Source organism: Dromiciops gliroides, chromosome 2, assembly GCF_019393635.1.
Source record: "Dromiciops gliroides isolate mDroGli1 chromosome 2, mDroGli1.pri, whole genome shotgun sequence".
In the NCBI taxonomy this organism is placed as follows: Eukaryota; Metazoa; Chordata; class Mammalia; order Microbiotheria; family Microbiotheriidae; genus Dromiciops; species Dromiciops gliroides.
In genome coordinates, this window is record NC_057862.1 from 370,836,136 (window position 1) to 370,854,198 (window position 18,063).

Here is an 18,063-nt window from a genome sequence, read left to right on the forward strand (position 1 = left end):
ATCAGACTCTGGTTCTAAAGGGACCTTTACCCTTCCCCAGCAACAAAATCTTACGTATCTTTTCTATCTTCCAGTGCTTACTGCAACATTTTTCTGAAAGAAAATGTGGTAGAATGGGAAAACAAAAACAAAAAAAGTTGGATGGTCAGTCAGAACAAGGCTCTAGTCTTAGCCCTGAAATTCTTTTTTTTTTTTTGCGGGGCAATGGGGATTAAGTGACTTTCCCACGGTCACACAGCTAGTAAGTGTCAAGTGTCTGAGGCCGGATTTGAACTCAGGTACTCCTGAATCCAGGGCCGGTGCTTTATCCACTGTGCCATCTAGCTGCCCCCAGCCCTGAAATTCTTGCTGCGTGACTTTAAGCAAGTCATTACCCAATTCTGGACCTTAGCTTTTCTTCTCTAAAATGGATGGAAATGGAATAGATGATTTTCAAGGTTCCTTTCAGCTTTGACATTCAATGATGTCAGGGCCTTTCTAGTTCTGGCATTCTGTTAAAAGCTCCCTCCCAGTTCTGACATGCTATGAATCTTAATTTTAAGGAAGCCCCAGAGCTATACAACTAGGTAGGGGCAGCTGGGGCTTTTCCTCAAGTGCTAATATACAGAGGAAACCATTCCCCCTCTATTTCTGCAGGACAGTGTTGTTTTCTGCTGGCCCAGGCTTGTTTGGGAGTAGTGGGGAGATGGTCCTGAGAGAGATGAGAGGAGTGATGATTAGTGGAAACTGGGAGAAAGGATGGCTTGACCTCTTTTTCTTCATGAAAATACCCACATACCTTCTTTGCTGGGATAGCTATTCCAGGCCCTACCTTAGCTTCCCTGACTTTGAAGCCTTTCTCTCCTACTAGACCTTGCTGCTTCTCTGTAATTCTGATCCTTTTCCATGTCAAACCTATCCCTTCCCAAGCCCCCTCCCTTTCTCTCCTCCCTTTCTATTTATCCTCCAGAATGCTTTCTTTGGTGTTTGTTAACCATCCCTTTAAAATACTCACATTTTCCCCAAGCATAGAAACCAAACTCATTGATCTCTAGTTTGCAGTCTATTCTTCTTTTTTTGAAAGTCAAGACAATTGTGTTGCTTCATCCCTGACTCTCCCATTCTCTGTGATCTTTCAGCAATCACTGCCAGTGAGTCAGCAATTATAACTGTTAGATCTTTCAATAATCTAGGTTGTAATTCATCTGGACCAGGTGACGTGAATTAATTAAGGGCAGCTAAGTACTCTCTTTACTATCTCCCCTATCTTGGCTTTGGGTTCCTTTTAGCCAATTTTATTCTCTTCACCCTGATCCAAACATCTTCCTGGAAGAGAAAACAAACAAAGTAAAAGCTAAGCAACTCTGCCTTCTCTGAATCATCTTTTATGGTCCCGTCTGACAACCCTGAAAGTTTATCCTTTCTTCAACCTTCCTCTTTTCTAAAACCTGGCAAACAAACAAAAAAACCCAAACTAAAATGAAAATATCCCCAAACCCAAATGAAACAAAAATCATTACCACTTTTTTTGTCCTTTGCTTTTCCCATCAGCCTCAGTTTGTTCTGATGTGTTCTCTCCCAATTTCAACTGCCAATTACATTGGGTATCTCTTTGATACCAATGATATCATTAGCACTTCAGTATTATTTAGCCAATTAAAATCAATTAGCTTTTGCAAAAGGATATTAACTGAAAAGACTTAGCCAAAACAGAAGTTTAAGCATTCTTCTAGCCTCTTGTACCCACAGGGGCACTCTTCCCCCATACTACCTCAGTCTCAAGGTAGAGTGGGTTCAAACTTAAAATAGTGGCATGGGGCAGCTAGGTGGCACAGTGGATAGAGCACTGGCCCTGGATTCAGGAGGACCTGAGTTCAAATCCAACCTCAGACCCTTGACACTTACTAGCTGTGTGACCCTGGGCAAGTCTGTTAACCCCAATTGCCTCTCTCTCTCTCTCTCTCTCTCTCTCTCTCTCTCTCTCTCTCTCTCTCTCACACACACACACACACACACACACACACACACCAACCTTAAAATAGTGGCTGCAGAGCAGCTACCCCAGCAAGTTTCCTTCTGAATATGGCTGGTAGGACCTAGAATCTTGGCTGTGAAGCTAATCCACTGCTGGGCTGGGTCCAAGTTGCTTCTGATGATGGTGGATGGATTCTCATATCCACAAACTCTGAAATGGTCTTCCATCTCTGGACCTCAGGTATTCTTCATCACCTTTTGAAGATCAGAGGGACTTCAAAATTCCTTCAACTAAAGTAGGAAAAAACTGATACAACAAGAACATAAACCATGGCAGAACTGAGTGTTCAAGGCTTTATATGGTAGAGGTGTTAGCTCTCTCTCTACCCTGAGGCTTACTGTCCTTGCCCCTCCATTCAAACACCCACAGGAAGGAAAGACAAAAAGAGACCGCTTCATTTCAGCCAGTTAGTGCTTTTTATATGTATTTCCAGTTCTGGCTCAGCAGGTAATCAAAAGTGGTTTCTTCCTCACATAGTTAGTGGACCAGCAATATTTGTATAATACCAATACATTCTCTGATGGAGAGAAAGGTTCCATTCCACATCACTGGACATTTCTGAGAACAGGCTCATCAAACATATTTTCCCAGGCCTTAGTTCTCATTAGGGTGTCCTTTGTCACAAATCTATAAAATCTTGTCTTCCCAAATCTAAGATGCATGTCAGATTATGCCTGATTTTCCTTTCCTATTTTAACCCAAATTCTAATTTGGAGTGGTAACTTCCCCTCAAAGTTCCCATCATTTCTACAACCAGTGTTTCCTCAGTGAAAAACACCAGTTACAAAATATTAATTCCCTTTGTTGGTTTTTCTATCTTTTAAAGGATGAGGTTATTATTCAAAGGAGGAAGGGAGAGAGAAAAAGGGGAAAGCAAGAGAGAAAGAGAGAGAGAGAGAGAGAGAGAGAGAGAGAGAGAGAGAGAGAGAGAGAAACAGACACACACAGAGAGAACAAGTGTCCCTTATAACTGTCATATGTCCCCTGCGAGGCTTAAGATCTGTTCCCCATACTCTTCATCTATTTTCTCTGTCTGTCCAGGTGGTCTGTAGTATTCTTTGATGATGATATTGCCTCTACTTCTGCCTCCTCTGAACTTTACTCAAATGCTTTCCCTATTCTTCCTCCTTCTGGTTCTTCAATTTCCTTCTATGAATATGTATTTTTAATATATAAGACTAATCTACCCATCCTCCACCCTTCCTGATCTTTTTAAAAATTAAGGTAGTCATAATTCTGTTAGGGTTCTATGTCTCCAAGTCTTTGATACCTCTGATGTTAAACTTGATGTGGGATGGAATTTGGGGTCAAATTGATTGTGAGTCGTCCCAAAAGAATTACAAGACTCAGTGACTCAGTTTTCCAAGTTTTATTGCAATGATATGAGTGATCACAGTGAGAGAACCAGAATAGTGGAAAGGTATCTCTCGAATAGTGAAAGAAAAGACAGTTATATTTATAGTATAGATAAATTGATTATCAATCTCATTATAATAATCACCACCTTGGGGAGGTACAAGGGAGGGCCTATCCTACTCATTATAATATTCTCCACCTAGGGGTGTTACAAAGGAGGGCTTATCCTAATTTAGAATTCCTGGGGTCCTAAGCCAACCCCCGAGGTGAGTACCTTTTTCAGTGGAGGTGTGTTTTTGAGGTTTACATGTCATAAGTTGAATCTGGGGACAAATTTGGCCTTTTCTGCGCATGTCTCTTTTTGATTCCCATGGCTAGTTTCAAAATATAATCAGTTTTCTTTAGAATTTTTATAGCCTTGTCATTTCCTTTATTGTTATTTTGACCCAACCCGTTTTGGTTCATTATGGATACTGATCACTGTGGGTATGAGAACCTAGCATTTTGACTTGTAAGTTATCCATTAACTGGGGTCTAACTCCCTTTTGGAGCTCATATTTGAATTAAAGCTTGGATCTTAGGTTTTTCTATTAACCCCTTTTTGCCTCCTACATCAAACTTACCTCCTTATATTAGGATCTCCAGTTCACCTTACTCATTACTCAAACTTTATATATATATATACATATATATATATATGTATATATGTATATATGTGTGTGTGTGTGTAGACATAGATTTTAGTACTGTTCCTTCTCTTTTTAATTTTTAAAATTTTGTTCCTTGTGAATGATCAATCATCTTTATGATTATTCTTTCCACATTGAAGCTATTCAATATTTCCTACTTCCTATGCTGAAGATACTCAGTTAGATGGGTGGATATACATAGCCACTTTTCTCCCTTCTTCCTTTTCAGTTACTGTCTGTGTGATCTTATGTTAGCTACCTCCCCTCTCTGGGTTTATCAGATGAGGGGGGATGACTGAGGTCCCTTGCACCTTGAACATTCCACATGTCTATTAGACCAGCCCTTTCTCCCTTTCCTTCACTATCTTTAAGTCTCTGTTCTCTCTGGTTGTTCCTTCTCTCCTTCACTATCCACTCTTCCTCTTTTTTTTTCAGCATTTCTTGCATTCCCCTTTCCTGTCCATGATCTGGGATGTTGCAAGAGTCCCAGCATGAGTTTGTAAAAACCAGAATTGGGATGGAGAGGAACGAATGACAGATCCCTAAGATGTTACAAATGGTGAACTGGAAGGATGTGAAAGAGAGAGAAGAATCCCAGATGATCCTGGGCTTGGCTGCCAGCTCACTTTTCTTCAGGCTTTTAAGGTTTACAGAGCACTTTCCTTCTGGCCTCCCTGTGGGCCAGGTGTTCCTTTCACAGAGGAAGAGATTTAGAACTGGAGATGCTAAGTGCCTCAGCCACAGTTGCACAACTAGTGATTATCAGAGCCAGGGCTTGACAACCCTGGGGCTTGGACTCCATGTCACATAGTATTTCCATGACACCAAGCTTAGCCTGAGGGGCAAAGAGAATAAGGGAGACAATGAAGTTCACTCAGTTGGAGACACATTGATATTGAAATGGAAAGAAGAAAATGAGTGTTTATTAAGTGCTTACTATGTGTCAGGCATTGTGCTAAGCACTTTCACAAATATGACCTCATTTGATTCTCACAACAACCCTCAGTGGTATGTACTGTTATTAGTCCCATTTTATAGCTGAAGAAATTGAGGCAGACAGTGGTTAAATGACTTGCCCAGGGATTTGAACTGACTCTGGGACCTAGCTCTATCCATGGGGTCAGCTAGCTGCCTCTCAAAATGGAAACAAAAAAAGACAAAACAATTAAAAATTGAATGCTGTGAAATTATAAGGATTAAGCTTTTCCCCCCAAAAAGGAAGGTACCTCTCTATCTTGGTTGTACAGTTGGGGGGATTATGAGTGAAGAACATGGTATATGTTTGAATTGTTGGTTAGTTTTGATGATTTCCTGCAGCCTACTTTTTATAAGAAATGTCTCTCTGAGAAAAAAAAAAAGAAATGCCTCTCTGGAAGAAGAGGAGGGATACACGTGGGGAATGTAGGTCTTGTAAAAACAAAATATATCAATAAAATTTATTTTGAAAAATGTTTGATGCCCCAGTGAATAAATCTCAGCTGTAGCAGCTCAAGACTGTCTGAGGTATGCAAAGGCTGCAGTCTTCATCAGAGCAGGATATATCCCTTTTTTTTTTTTGTGGGGCAATGAAGGTTAAGTGACTTGCCTAGGGTTAAGTGTCAAGGTTAAGTGTCAAGTGTCAAGTGTCTAAGGACAGATTTGAACTCAGGTCTTCCTGAATCCAGGGCTGGTTCTTTATCCACTGCGCCACCTAGCTGCCCCCAGGATATATCCCTTTTAAAGAAATAAGTTATGAATCCTGAAACACTAAGAACATCATGAATAAACAGCAACCACTAAAATCTGATGTTTCCTAAAGAGAATTCAATAGAGCAATTCTTAAGGAGCAATTCAATAGAAAATTCCTGGATTTTTGAAGTATTAATACAAGTGAATTTACCAGTATTTTTCAGTGTACTTTATCATTATGTATGTGACACACAAGACTCATTTTGTATGATTCTAAAAGTTAGGTCAAGTCAATGTTCCTTTAAATTATATGCAAAGTGGGGCTGCTTCATAATTGCTTTTGAGGATTCTTCATGCTTTGGTGTCCTTATATAATTGTCTTATTTGACTGTGATGATTTCCTTTTTGGCACAGCTTAAAATTTCAACAATCTCATATATTTATAGATTCATAGAACTGAAGAGCTGGAAGGAAATTAGTCAAATCCTATCTGTCAGAATGGTGCAATGAAAAGGGGATTAGACTGGGAGTCTGAGGACCTGGGTTCAAATATCAGCTTTGCCACTTGTTGCCTCTGTGAGAGTGGGCAAGTCAATCTTTTTAGCTTTTGGGACCTCCTTTTCCTCATTTGTAAAATGAGGTTGTTGGACTAGGTTAGTGTTGTAGAACTCAAAGAGAAATAAGGGCTACTAATCCATATGTATGGATCCATGCATGCCATATATTGACCTTGTTTTAAATGTAATATTATCTATGCCTTATTGTATCGTATTTATTTTATTAAAAATTTCCTAATTACATTTTAATTTAGTTTGGAGCACTCTGGAGTGTTATGGTCTGAATTTGGCCAGGCTCAGGGTATTTGACACCTCTGAATCAGTTGATCTCTAAGGTTCCTTTCAACTTTAAATCTATGATGTGTTGATACTTCGGTTTTATAGAGAGAAGCCTAAAGAAGTTCTTTTCTAACATTTTCTCTTAGTCTAATTATCACATAGTGCTACATTTGCTAGCTATATTTCCTTTCTTTTCTTTTTAATTTGAAAATATTTTCACAGCAAAGTATTATTTTGCAACATGAAAAATATAATATTTACACAATATAACATTCTGCATCTGTAATCTCACACCTCTTTAAGTGTTTTTAAAAAATTAACAGAAATATATTTTTCTACTTTCCATTTCCCACCCCACTGGAAAAAGAGAGAAAAAACAAATTCCCTGTAACAAGTATATATCGTTAAGCAAAATAATTTTCCTCACTGACTGAATACAAGGAGACATATACATATCAATAGATATAGATATATGTGTGTATTTATATATATTATATATCCCACCCTTCTCCCATTATATATAAATATATATTTGTTATATATTATATTATATATTTATACACACATATCTCTATCTCTATCTATCTATACATATCTCTATCTCTATCTATCTATCTATCTATTTATCTATCTACACACATCTATCTATATTTGTACGTCTCCTTCCAGACCCTAAATCCATTACTTCTCTTTCAGGAGGTGGACAGCATGTTACATTGAAAAGCTTAGAAATGAACTTCCAAAGGGAAAATGCCCTGGACCAGATGGAATCATAAGTGAATTCCATCAAACATTCGAAGAACATGTGGAAATTTATTTTGATTTGGGGACCTGCCTTTGGGCTGAGATTAAAAAGCCTTAGGCCCTCAGGAGTTTTTTCTGTGTAAGAGGGGCTGGTGCCCCTCCCCCTCAACTTCAGCTGAGCCAAAAAGCCCCATGGGCTTTATGGGATGCCAGGTCAGATGGCTGGGGGAAAAAGCCCCAACTCCCTCTACCCTGAGGGGAGCTGCCCTGGAGATCCCAGGCTTGTCCTGTCAGGCCCTAGTGTAGCCCATGCAGAGGCCCTAGGCATGCATCAAGGGGCATGGGCCCCTGGGTGTGGTTGAACCCCACCCCCCAGCTGCAGCCCTAGTGCAGCTGGTGGATTATCTTGGTGTGTGTGGGGGGCACAGGGAGCCTGAGGTTTGAGGGGAAAGAAGGAACATTAATACAGGGGAGAAGAGAGAGAAAGGGGGAGGCTGGAAGATTAAGAGAACGGAAGGAGGGCGGAGGTTGGAGAAAGCGAAGTTGGTGAAAGAGAGGTTGGAGAAGACAGTAAGGGAAGAACAACAGAGCAGGGACACCGGAGCACTAGGAGAATGGAAGGAGAGGTCTGTGAGAGAGAGATATGCAGGGGTTCAGCGAGGCAGTATGGAGAGGAAAGTTAGATGGTAAGGGGAGTCGACAAAGTGAAAGGGGCTTGGAGTGAGAAGAAAAGAGCTGAGAAATAAAAGTGAAGCAGGGGAGCTGGAGTGAAGGAGAAAAAGAGTGAAAGTTGGAGAAAGCTGGAGCATACCCTAATGCAAGAGGAGGCAACAGCCCTTATTATATTAAAAGCAGACAGGTTGTATAACTTGCATTTCTTAACCCTTATCTTTTACATTGGTTTTTATAAATAAATTCTGCTTTGATTATTTAGTTAAGAGGCTTCTTAACTTTTTGCTTATCAATTTGGGAGCTGAGCAGTGTGGAGAAATTTTTAAACAGCCCATATTAAATTAATAGCAGTCAGATAGCCAGCCAGTCAAAAGTCCCCAGATTAGTCCTCCAGTCAGATTAGTCCCCCCCAAGTTAGTTAAAAATATTTTTACAAATGATTAATTCCTATATTACACAAATTGCAAAACTAGCACAAGAAGGGATCCTAACTAACCAGGGTGAGGCAAAACAGAAAAAGAAAATTCTAGATGAATTTATGAATTCATTGGGTGACCTTGAACAAGTTATTTCCTTTCTTTCTATTTCTTTTGTTATCCAAAAATACAGGGGTGATTTCAATCAATCAGTCAATCAAGAAGGATTTATTTTATGTGCTAAGCACTGTATAGACAAAAGTAGAAAAACCTTGGCTCTCAGGAGGTAATATTTTACTTGAATGATATAAGGGTTCATAGATAAGGAGATATATGGTAGGTATATATAAAAAAAATAAGTTGTGAGTTTTTTATTTTCTTTTTTTAAGGTAGGAAAGATAACTGGCAGAATTGAGAAATTCTCCACCTCTTGGTAGAGGTGGCACTTGAGCCCCAGAAGCGCTGAAAAAGTCAGAGAAGCTTTGGGAGGTGGAGGTGAGGACCGAAAGCATTTTAGTCATGAGAGTCAGTTTGGTCTGAGGCAGGGTGGAGAGATGGAATGCCAGGTATAGGGACAGTAAAATAGACTAATTTGGTTGCAACTTTGAGTGAGAGGGAATAATAATCAACATAGAAAGATGGTCTGGAGGCAGATTGTGAAGGGCTATCAATCCCAAACTGAAGAAGTTGTAGTTTTTCTTCACGGCAATAGGGTGCTACTGAAGCTTCTTAAGATAGGGACCTGGGCTTTTGGAATGTCAGTTTGGTAGTTGAATGGCAGATGTACGGACAGGAGGAGAGATTGAATTCAGAGACCCACTGAGAGGCTATTGGGATAGTCCAGGAGAGAAGTGATTTCTAAACTTTCAACTATACCATTTTATGTTCTGTATTCCAAAATTCTTTTTAGTTTGGAGATTTTGTGTTCTGTGAGGGAGGTTAAGTACAGGGTCAGGGATGCTTTGTGCAAAGGATGGAGGTGGGGTCAGGCAAATACCAGCTTTGGTGAGGAAGGAGAGATCTAAGTGCCAGGGATAAATTCAGTTCCACTACCATTTATTTAGTTCCTAAAAATCGTGCTTAGGAGGGCAGAAATTGAACCCCAACATTCCTCCCAGATCCCTTTGATTAAGCCCTACTTAAAGGTGATCTCATATTGTCAGTGCAGTTTCTAGATTCCAAGAAATCAAAACCTGGCTGGTAGCTTCCCCAGGTGTGGATTTTGTGTTAATGATTAAACCTTTCTCTTAAATGAAAGACTTGGAGCAATTTCTAAGCCTCTTCCTCCTTTTTTATTGTTTAGAATTATTTCTCCCTCCCATTATTACTTTCCTATAAAAGGTAATACTCACTCTCAGAGGACAATCCTGGAACGGGTATCAGAACCAGACTACACAAGTGCAGAACACCCCAAGAACACAAGGGTGTCCCAAGATCTCAGAAGATGTGGGTCAGACTGATGCTGATGGCAGCAGTGGGAGTGTCTCTGGAGGGGAAGAAGATGCCAGGCATGGTGGTGAGGATAACCCCTAAAGGCTTGCAATATGGTAAGGGACAGATAACACACTTTCTCTCTCTCTCTCTCTCTCTCTCTCTCTCTCTCTCTCTCTCTCTCTCCCCTTCTCTCTTTCTCTCCCCCCTTCTTTGTAGCCCTCAGGGTCCCAGGAGTAGTGGAAGGCTTGGCCCTACACAGAGTTATGAAGTAATTCATGGTTTTGGAAAAAGCTGTGCGCTGAGGGTCAAGATGCTCGGTTCCTAATCACGACTCTTGCTTACGAGGTTTAGGGATGATCTAGTCCAATCCTTTCATCTCTCCAGTGAAGAAACTGAGTCACAGAAAGGTTAAACAATTCCTCAAAAATTACACAGATAGTAAGTACCAGAACTGGGGTTCTCTATATGTACAACATAAACACAAGGTAATTTCAAGAGGTGCTATAAATTGAGACCATCCAAGAAAGGTTTACTCTCTCTTGTTCTTCTTCTACTTGTCTGGCTGTTCCTCAGACATCTCTACTGGATCATCATCCAAATCTCTTCTTTTACTGGGGGTGTACCTCAAGACCGTGTCTCTCTACATTGATTGTCTCCTAACCTCATCAGATCCCACGGGTTCAGACCAGCGTCCAGACCCACCTCTGTGTAGATGATGTCTAATTCTAGCTATCCAGCTCCAGGCTCTCTTCTGATCTCCAGTCCTTCATCACCACCCGCATCACTGGCATTCCCAGCTAAATGCCTCCCTCCTAGCTCAGATTCATCCATGACAACTCATTTTCTTTCACTACAAAATCCCACCCCTCTTCCAAACTTCCCCATTTCTGTTGAAGGCATGACTACCCCATCCTTAATGCCTCTTTCTCCTTTACCCTGCAGATCCAATCAGTTGACAAATTCAATCAATTCTACTTCAACATCTCTTGAATTCATCCCTTTCTCTACATCCATTAATTCAGCCTCTTCTCATTTCTAGTATTGCAATAGTTTCCTAATTAGTCCCTCCTTTCTCCCATTCACCCTCTGCAGAGTTGCCCAAGTCACATCCCAGAGCATGCCTGACCATGTCACACCACTAATACTAATAATAGCTAGCAATTACATGGCACCTTCTGTATGCCAGGCACTCTGCTAAGTAAGTGCTTTACAAATATTATCTCAAATGATCCTGACAACAACCTTTCAAAGTAGGTGCTGTTATAATCACTCCCATTTTATAGTTGAGGAAACTGAGGTTGTGACTTGTCCAAGGTCACATAGATTTGAACTCAGGTCCTCCTGACTCTTGTCCCAGCATTCTTTCTGCTGTCAATCAAGTAATCTATTAAATAAACTCTAGAGGTTCCCTATTACAACTAGGATAAAATAAAATGAGAACTCCTTTGGCCAGTCACGACCTGGATCTGGTGGACCTTTCCAGGGTTATTATTCATTCTCTCTGTGGTCCAGCCAGACTGGCCTTCCTGCAATTCCTCCCAGAAAACCCTTAGCTCTCTCTCTGCCCTTGTGGAGACTGCTCCTTGTGCGTGAAATGAAATCCCTCCCTCTTCATCTTTATCTCTTAGAATCCCCAATTTCCTTCAAAGCCTGGCTCCCATTCCACCTCCTATATGAGGTTCTTTCTTAACTGCTCCTCCTCTCTTCCCCACATGCTAGTGTCTCCCTCACTCCAAAATGGTCTTGCATTTATTTTGCATAGACTCTGATGTGTACATGTTTTATAGAGTATAAGCTCCTTGTGGGCAGGGGCTATCTTGTTTTTGTCCTTGTATCCCTAGCACCTAGCATAGAACCTGACAGCCTCAATTTGCTATGTGGTCTTGGAGGTCTTCTCTGGGCTTCAATTTCCTCCTCTGTACAATAAAGAAGCTATACAGGATGATCGCTAAGAGCTTTTTTCTGCTATGACATTCTCTAATTGAAAGCCTCTTCTGGCTCTATAGTTGGTGAATGAATGAACCTATATGCTTTCTGGGAATGGCAATAGGGGTGCAGGACTATTCTTAGGGACAAAATTTTGTGTCCAGCTGCCTGAACTCCGACCCCAGCTCTAGGTAGGGGAAAAAGATATCCCTACCAACAGTGGCTCCCTATGCAAACCCTTCCTTTCAACCACTGAGTCTGAGACACACTTGATCAATAGTTGTCAGTAGAGAGCCCTCTGCTAAATGCTATGGGAGTGGATCTCTATAACTCCCTCTCAGCCCCACTCCCCAGCATCTAGTGCAGAGCTCTGTGTGTAGCAGTTACTCAATAAATATTTATTGAATGAATTAAATATATCATTGCCTATGAGGTGCAAGGCTCTGTGTTTGATATCATCATAGGGGATGCAAAGAAGTATAACACCTGGATTCCTGATCTTGGAGAATTTGACTTTAAAATCTAGTTCAGAAAATGAGATAAAAGCAGACAAAAAGTTAAATATTGATCTGATTGAATTGATGCAATAGTATAAGAAATGTCAGAAGGGGAGGAAGTATGTTGTATAGGAGAATCCTAGATGATGCTGGGAAAACTGGGTTCAAGTCCAAGCTCTGTCACTAATAATACGAATGGGGGATTGGGTCTGTGATTTCACTGGGAAAGGGAACTCTCAGCTGAGGAAACTTCTACCCAGCCAGATTGGATTTTGTTAACTCAGAGTTACTCCTTTGTAACTCAGAGAGATGCTTAAAACAGGTTAAGTGACTTGCCACTGTAAACCTGTCAGCTCACTTTTCTGGGCTTCAGTTTCCTCTGATAAAATGAGGGGCTCGGATTAGATGACCTCTGAATTCCCTTCTTCTCTTTGATATTCTCGCTAAGTACATGACTGAGGAAAAGGGCAGACAGTAAATACAGCAGGAATATAAAGGAGAGAAGTGCTCTCAGTGGGGGTAGGGGGGAACTGGGAGGGTTGCCCAGAGGGGGAGGGATTTAAGCTAACTTTGCCACCTTAGAAATTTTCTTCTCCCAGAGTAATAATATCAGTGGGTCATGGCAGGAAGTTAGGGGACTTCACACAGGATGAAGTTTCACTGATGAATAGACTTGCTTCCTTATTACCCTTCCCCTAGGAGCCACAGCCTCCTAAATTCATAGGATGTCCTTATATCCCTAGCGCCTAGCATAGAACCTGACAGCCTCAATTCGCTATGTGGTTTTGGAGGTCTTCTCCAAAATACAGAACCTCAGAGCTGCAAAAAGGTTTAGAGAGAGATGTTTGAGTCCACCCACAATCATGGTACAGAGGAGGAAATGAAACTCCCTAGAAGTGAAACGGTTTGCTCAGATTCATAAAGACGGTTAACCTCCATGATTGATGGGAGCTAAACCAGCAATGTGGTACAAGATTGCTCGGTTAGACATTAGAACTATCTAAATGCTTCTCCTCTCCTCACTCCTGCCCTGGGGGAATTTATTATTCTTAACTAGATTTCCATGATCTTTACCAATCAGGAAGATCACCAACTCAGTTCTGATTCTGTTGTCTCTTTCCCCACCCACCCTTTCCATAGGATTTAATCCTCACAATTGGCCTCTAGTGAGTAATTAGCCCATTTTAAAAGGCCAAGTTACCTTTCATCCTGTCTGTGCTGGCCTAACAGCCAGCGTTCAAGAAGTATGAACGGAGAGCAAGGGAGCAGCTTCCCTCTGGCAGGATCCCAGTAGGGTTTCCCCCCTCCCTGTTGGTCCTCTAGGATCACCACCTTGTCATCAGTGTTTGCTTGTCCCTCAGATCATCCTTTATTAAATGACTGAAGTTAATCAACTGACTGAATTCATGCCAAGGTCCTAACGGGTGATGACATCTTAATGTGTCATCGCTGGGAGGTGGCATATTTGCATTGGTATGTAGCCATCAGTGCCTAAATCCGGATAATCATATACATGGAGCTAGAAAGGACTTCAGGGGCAGCTAGGGCAGGATGGGCCATAGGATCAAGAAGACTTGGCGAATAACTGAACAACAACAGAAAGGACTTCAGAGGCAGCTAGGGCAGGATGGTCCATAGGATCACGAAGACTTGGCAAATAACTGAACAACAACAAGGACTTCAGGGGCAGCTAGGGCAGGATGGTCCATAGGATCACGAAGACTTGGCGAATAACTGAACAACAACAGAAAGGACTTCAGGGGCAGCTAGGGCAGGATGGTCCATAGGATCAAGAAGACTTGGCGAATAACTGAACAACAACAAGGACTTCAGGGGCAGCTAGGGCAGGATGGTCCATAGGATCAAGAAGACTTGGCAAATAACTGAACAACAACAGAAAGGACTTCAGAGGTCATTTAATCAAACCCCCTCAATATGCAGTTGAAGAAAATGAGTATAAGGGAGGCTAAGTTGATTTGCTCCAGGTTAAGCAGGTAATAAGCATCAGAGGCTAGATTTAAACCCAATGACCATGATTGCAGAGCCCCTGCTCTTTCCACTGTAGCAGGAGACGTTTGGGGCAGGAGCCCTTTGAATCAAATTGTATGCAGTATTTAGATACCTTCTCTGTCTACTTGAAAACTGGCTGTGGGGATATATTTTTATTCACTTTCAGAAGAGACAATCACATGTTCCAACTCACTCACACATACTGCATGGGAATGTCATGACTACTAACCTCCTCTGCTTTCTGTTCCTTCAGTATCAGAGAAAGGATCACAGTTACTACAGAAGGAGCTGATGAAGATCCAGTTGCCAAAACATTTGGGGACAAAGTATCATGAATTCATCAGGTGAGGCCCTCTCAATCTCTGGAATCTTAGCCTTTCTTTCATTTGCGGAATCTCAGATCCATGGAATCTTAGAATTCTTCATCCACAGAATTCTATAATTTTAGAATTATGGGATCCTAGGATAAGACCCTTACAGGACTACTTTCCAAAATTGCACACAAACTCATGTTGTGTACCCAGAGGGGAGGTACGGATTCAAATTCAGTCTACAATGGTAATGAGGTACACTTGTAGTATACGTGTGTGTCAAAAGTACCACAGGGCCAGGGCAGCTAGGTGGCGCAGTGGATAGAGCACTGGCCTTGGTTTCAGGAGGACCTGAGTTCAAATCTGAACTCGGACACTTAATACTTACTAGCTGTGTGACCCTGGGCAAGTCACTTAACCCTAGTTGCCTCACAAAAAAGTACCATAGGGCCTAGAAGTTCTTTTTCTCTTTGTAGAGTTCTCCTACTAGGTTCCCAGGGTCTACTCCTCTCCATAGCTTGACCCCCTTTTATAAAAAAATAGAATTTTATTTCATTATCACTTATGAATTCCCTCCCATCTCTCCCCCCTATCCATTGAGAAATCAAGAATAACAAAACCTATTAAAATATGTATACTAAACGATACAGCTTTTCTTATTGTCATTTTCAAAAAAAAACAAAAGAAAAAAGCTTCAATCTGCATCCTGAGTACATTAGTTCTTTATATGGAAATAACATGTTTCATTATGAGTCTTTCAAATTTGTGGTTGGTTATTGTATTGATCAGAGTACCTAAGTCTTTCAAAGTTGTCTTTGCAATATGGCTATTATATAAATTATTTTGTTCACTTTACTTTATATCAATTCATTCAAGTCTTCTCAAATTTTCAGTTTCTCTGAAACCATTCCCTTCAGCATTTCTTATAGCACAATAGGTGTTCTACCTCCTTATATGTCATAACTTTCATCCATTCCCCAATTGATGGGAATTCCTTCAAATTCTTTGCCATCACTACAAGAACTGCCTAGTTTGACTCTCAGTTGCCAGGGGACAGCTTCTGGAAGCTACTTTCTCCCTGAGGTGACTGTCTCAAGGTACCCCTGTCTTTCTGGAGTGTATGTCTCTGAAGTCACAGCTTTCTGTTTGTCTGCTCACCATGCCAACTCTGTGCTCCTTCCCCTTCAAAGCTACAAAATGGCTAATGTTGGTCATGGGAAGGAATAAATTACTTCTCCATTTGTTCAGGAGTTTTCTCCATAGGTAGCACCCAGGCCCCAGTGTTCTAACTCTCAGGCTCAAAACTATTGAAATTCATTTGAGGCTTAACTATTTAAAAGCCCCAGAAGGGTGGCTAATTTGCTTATTCATATAGTTGCTCTGTTCGCCTCTTGACTGATTCATCCTATAAAGGCATCAGGGCACAGATACATATTTTACAGCCTTATGGTTAAATTCTTTTCTTTCTGTGACTACATTAACTGAAGCTTTTTACATTAGAGCCATGGAACTTAGAATTTTGGAATCAGAATATTAATGGAGCATTTGGGACTGTCCTCTCCATTTGTAATCCTTCCTCTAAAAGCTATCCCAAATTTGAGGTACTCTTTGGGTCTAAATTGCTCAAAACCTTAAGTCATGAGTCCCTTTTCCCACCACATATTTGCTTTTACTAGTCAGATAGTGGACACAATTAGTACAAAGCAAAGGCATTTAATGAAATATCACAGGAAGTAAGTGGCAACAGAACATTTTCCCCTTAATCCTGGAGCATAGTTACCCATAAACATCACATTTTCAGTGGGAAGAGTGGCTATGCCTGGGGAGAGATATGGAGAAGCCCACACACAGGGAGCGCATGTGGCCAGGAAGGAACATGTGTGAAGGGACCCACACATAAGAAATGTGTGTGGCATGGCAACTCATGACTCTGATGCTGCAGACTGGCTGCTGCTGTCTTCTGGGGGTGTCATTTGGCTGATTTTGATTGATGTAGCATAGAGTGTCTGCCAAGTGTCGTTCTTTGCTGGTTTCATGTGGTCATTGTTGAGTAATGCTCTTTTCATAACCAGTTGCTGCTGGGCATATGGTTCCAGAACCTCTCTCTACTGCCACCTTCTGGTGTCAAGTGGAATGATTAACTCAGGTGCTACTTCATAAGAGAAGGAACTGACATTTCTCTTTTAACTTTGTTGTTTTTCAGTCATTTCAGTTGAGTCTGACTCTTCGTTAGTGAAGAGGGTTTTCTTGTGTTTTTTTGGCAAAGATACTGGAATGGTTTTCCATTTCCTTCTCCAGCTCATTTTACAGATGAGGAAACTGAGGCAAACAGGGTGAAGTGACTTGCCCAGGGTCACCCAGCTAGTAAGTGTCTGAGGTCAGATTTGAACTCAGGAAGATGAGTCTTCCTGACTTCAGGCCCATCACTTTATCCACTGAGCCACTTAGCTGCCTGTCTTTTAACTTACAGACCCTTAATTAAGCTCTTGTTCTATTAGTGAGAGATAGATCCTTCATATACCTAGTAATCAGACTAGGAAAAAAAATTGGCTGCTTTTTCTCCATAAGGAAAAGAGACTTTTAGTTTCTAAATCTTGTTCTCCAGGGGTCAAATTCTTTGGCAATACAAAACTCGAAGCCAACTAATTAAGAGCTTGCAGACATTTCTCTAATTTAGGGTTTGAAAGTCCCCTTTAGCTAAGTGTTGTGGCATATGTCTATAGTCCCTGCTTCTGGGTGGGCTGAAGATGGTGAATTGCTTAAAGTTGAGAGCTATAGCAATGCTAAAGGCAATAGGGTGTCTGCTCTAAGACCAGAGCCCAAGATGGTAAATATCTAGTAGAGGGTCACCAGGAAGGGCAAACAGGCTCAGCTCAGAAACATGGAGCAGGTTTAAGATTTCAGTTGGAATCAGGCTATGGTTGGTTACTGCACTTCCAACCTGTAAGAGAGAGGAAGGCTCTGCCTCAAAATTAAAAACAAAAATCTCTTTTACTTTCAGTCAGTTCCTAATGGCCAAGCCTGTACCCTTTCAAAATCATTTCAAGGGATTCCTATCAAGAGGCAACTAGTATCGGGGGGCAGCTAGGTGGTACAGTGGATAAAGCACTGGCCCTGGACTCAGGAGGACCTGAGTTCAAATTTGGCCTCAGACATTTAACACTAACTGTGTGACCCTGGGAAAGGCACTTAACCCTCATTGCCCTGAAAGGAAAAAGGAAAGAAAGAAAAAAAAAGAGGCAACTAGTAGCTATCTATGGCTGAAGTCCTACAGCTTTCCTTTCCAAGGTCATGTAGAAATGTAATGACAGCTATGACCAGAACTAAGGTCTCTTGACTTTCAACCCAGTGTTCCTTTGACTGTACCACATTGCTGGTTTAGCTACCAAGCACCCTGGAAACTGGAGTTTTAGAATAATCATTGTTTTATAGTTATTGAGGTCAATGGAAATGGATGGGCAGATGAAGGATGTCAGAAGGGGCTTTCACA

General features: G+C 41.2%; 1 protein-coding gene across 1 annotated transcript in view; it reads left to right on the forward strand.

Moving 5' to 3' along the window:
* Window positions 1–18,063, forward strand: part of LOC122738908 (bactericidal permeability-increasing protein-like) — a 95,253-nt gene that overhangs the window by 46,056 nt on the left and 31,134 nt on the right. The window contains 3 exon segments of the mRNA XM_043980789.1: window positions 9,737–9,828; window positions 9,830–9,942; window positions 14,516–14,606. Coding sequence (XP_043836724.1) covers window positions 9,737–9,828; window positions 9,830–9,942; window positions 14,516–14,606 — 296 coding nt within the window.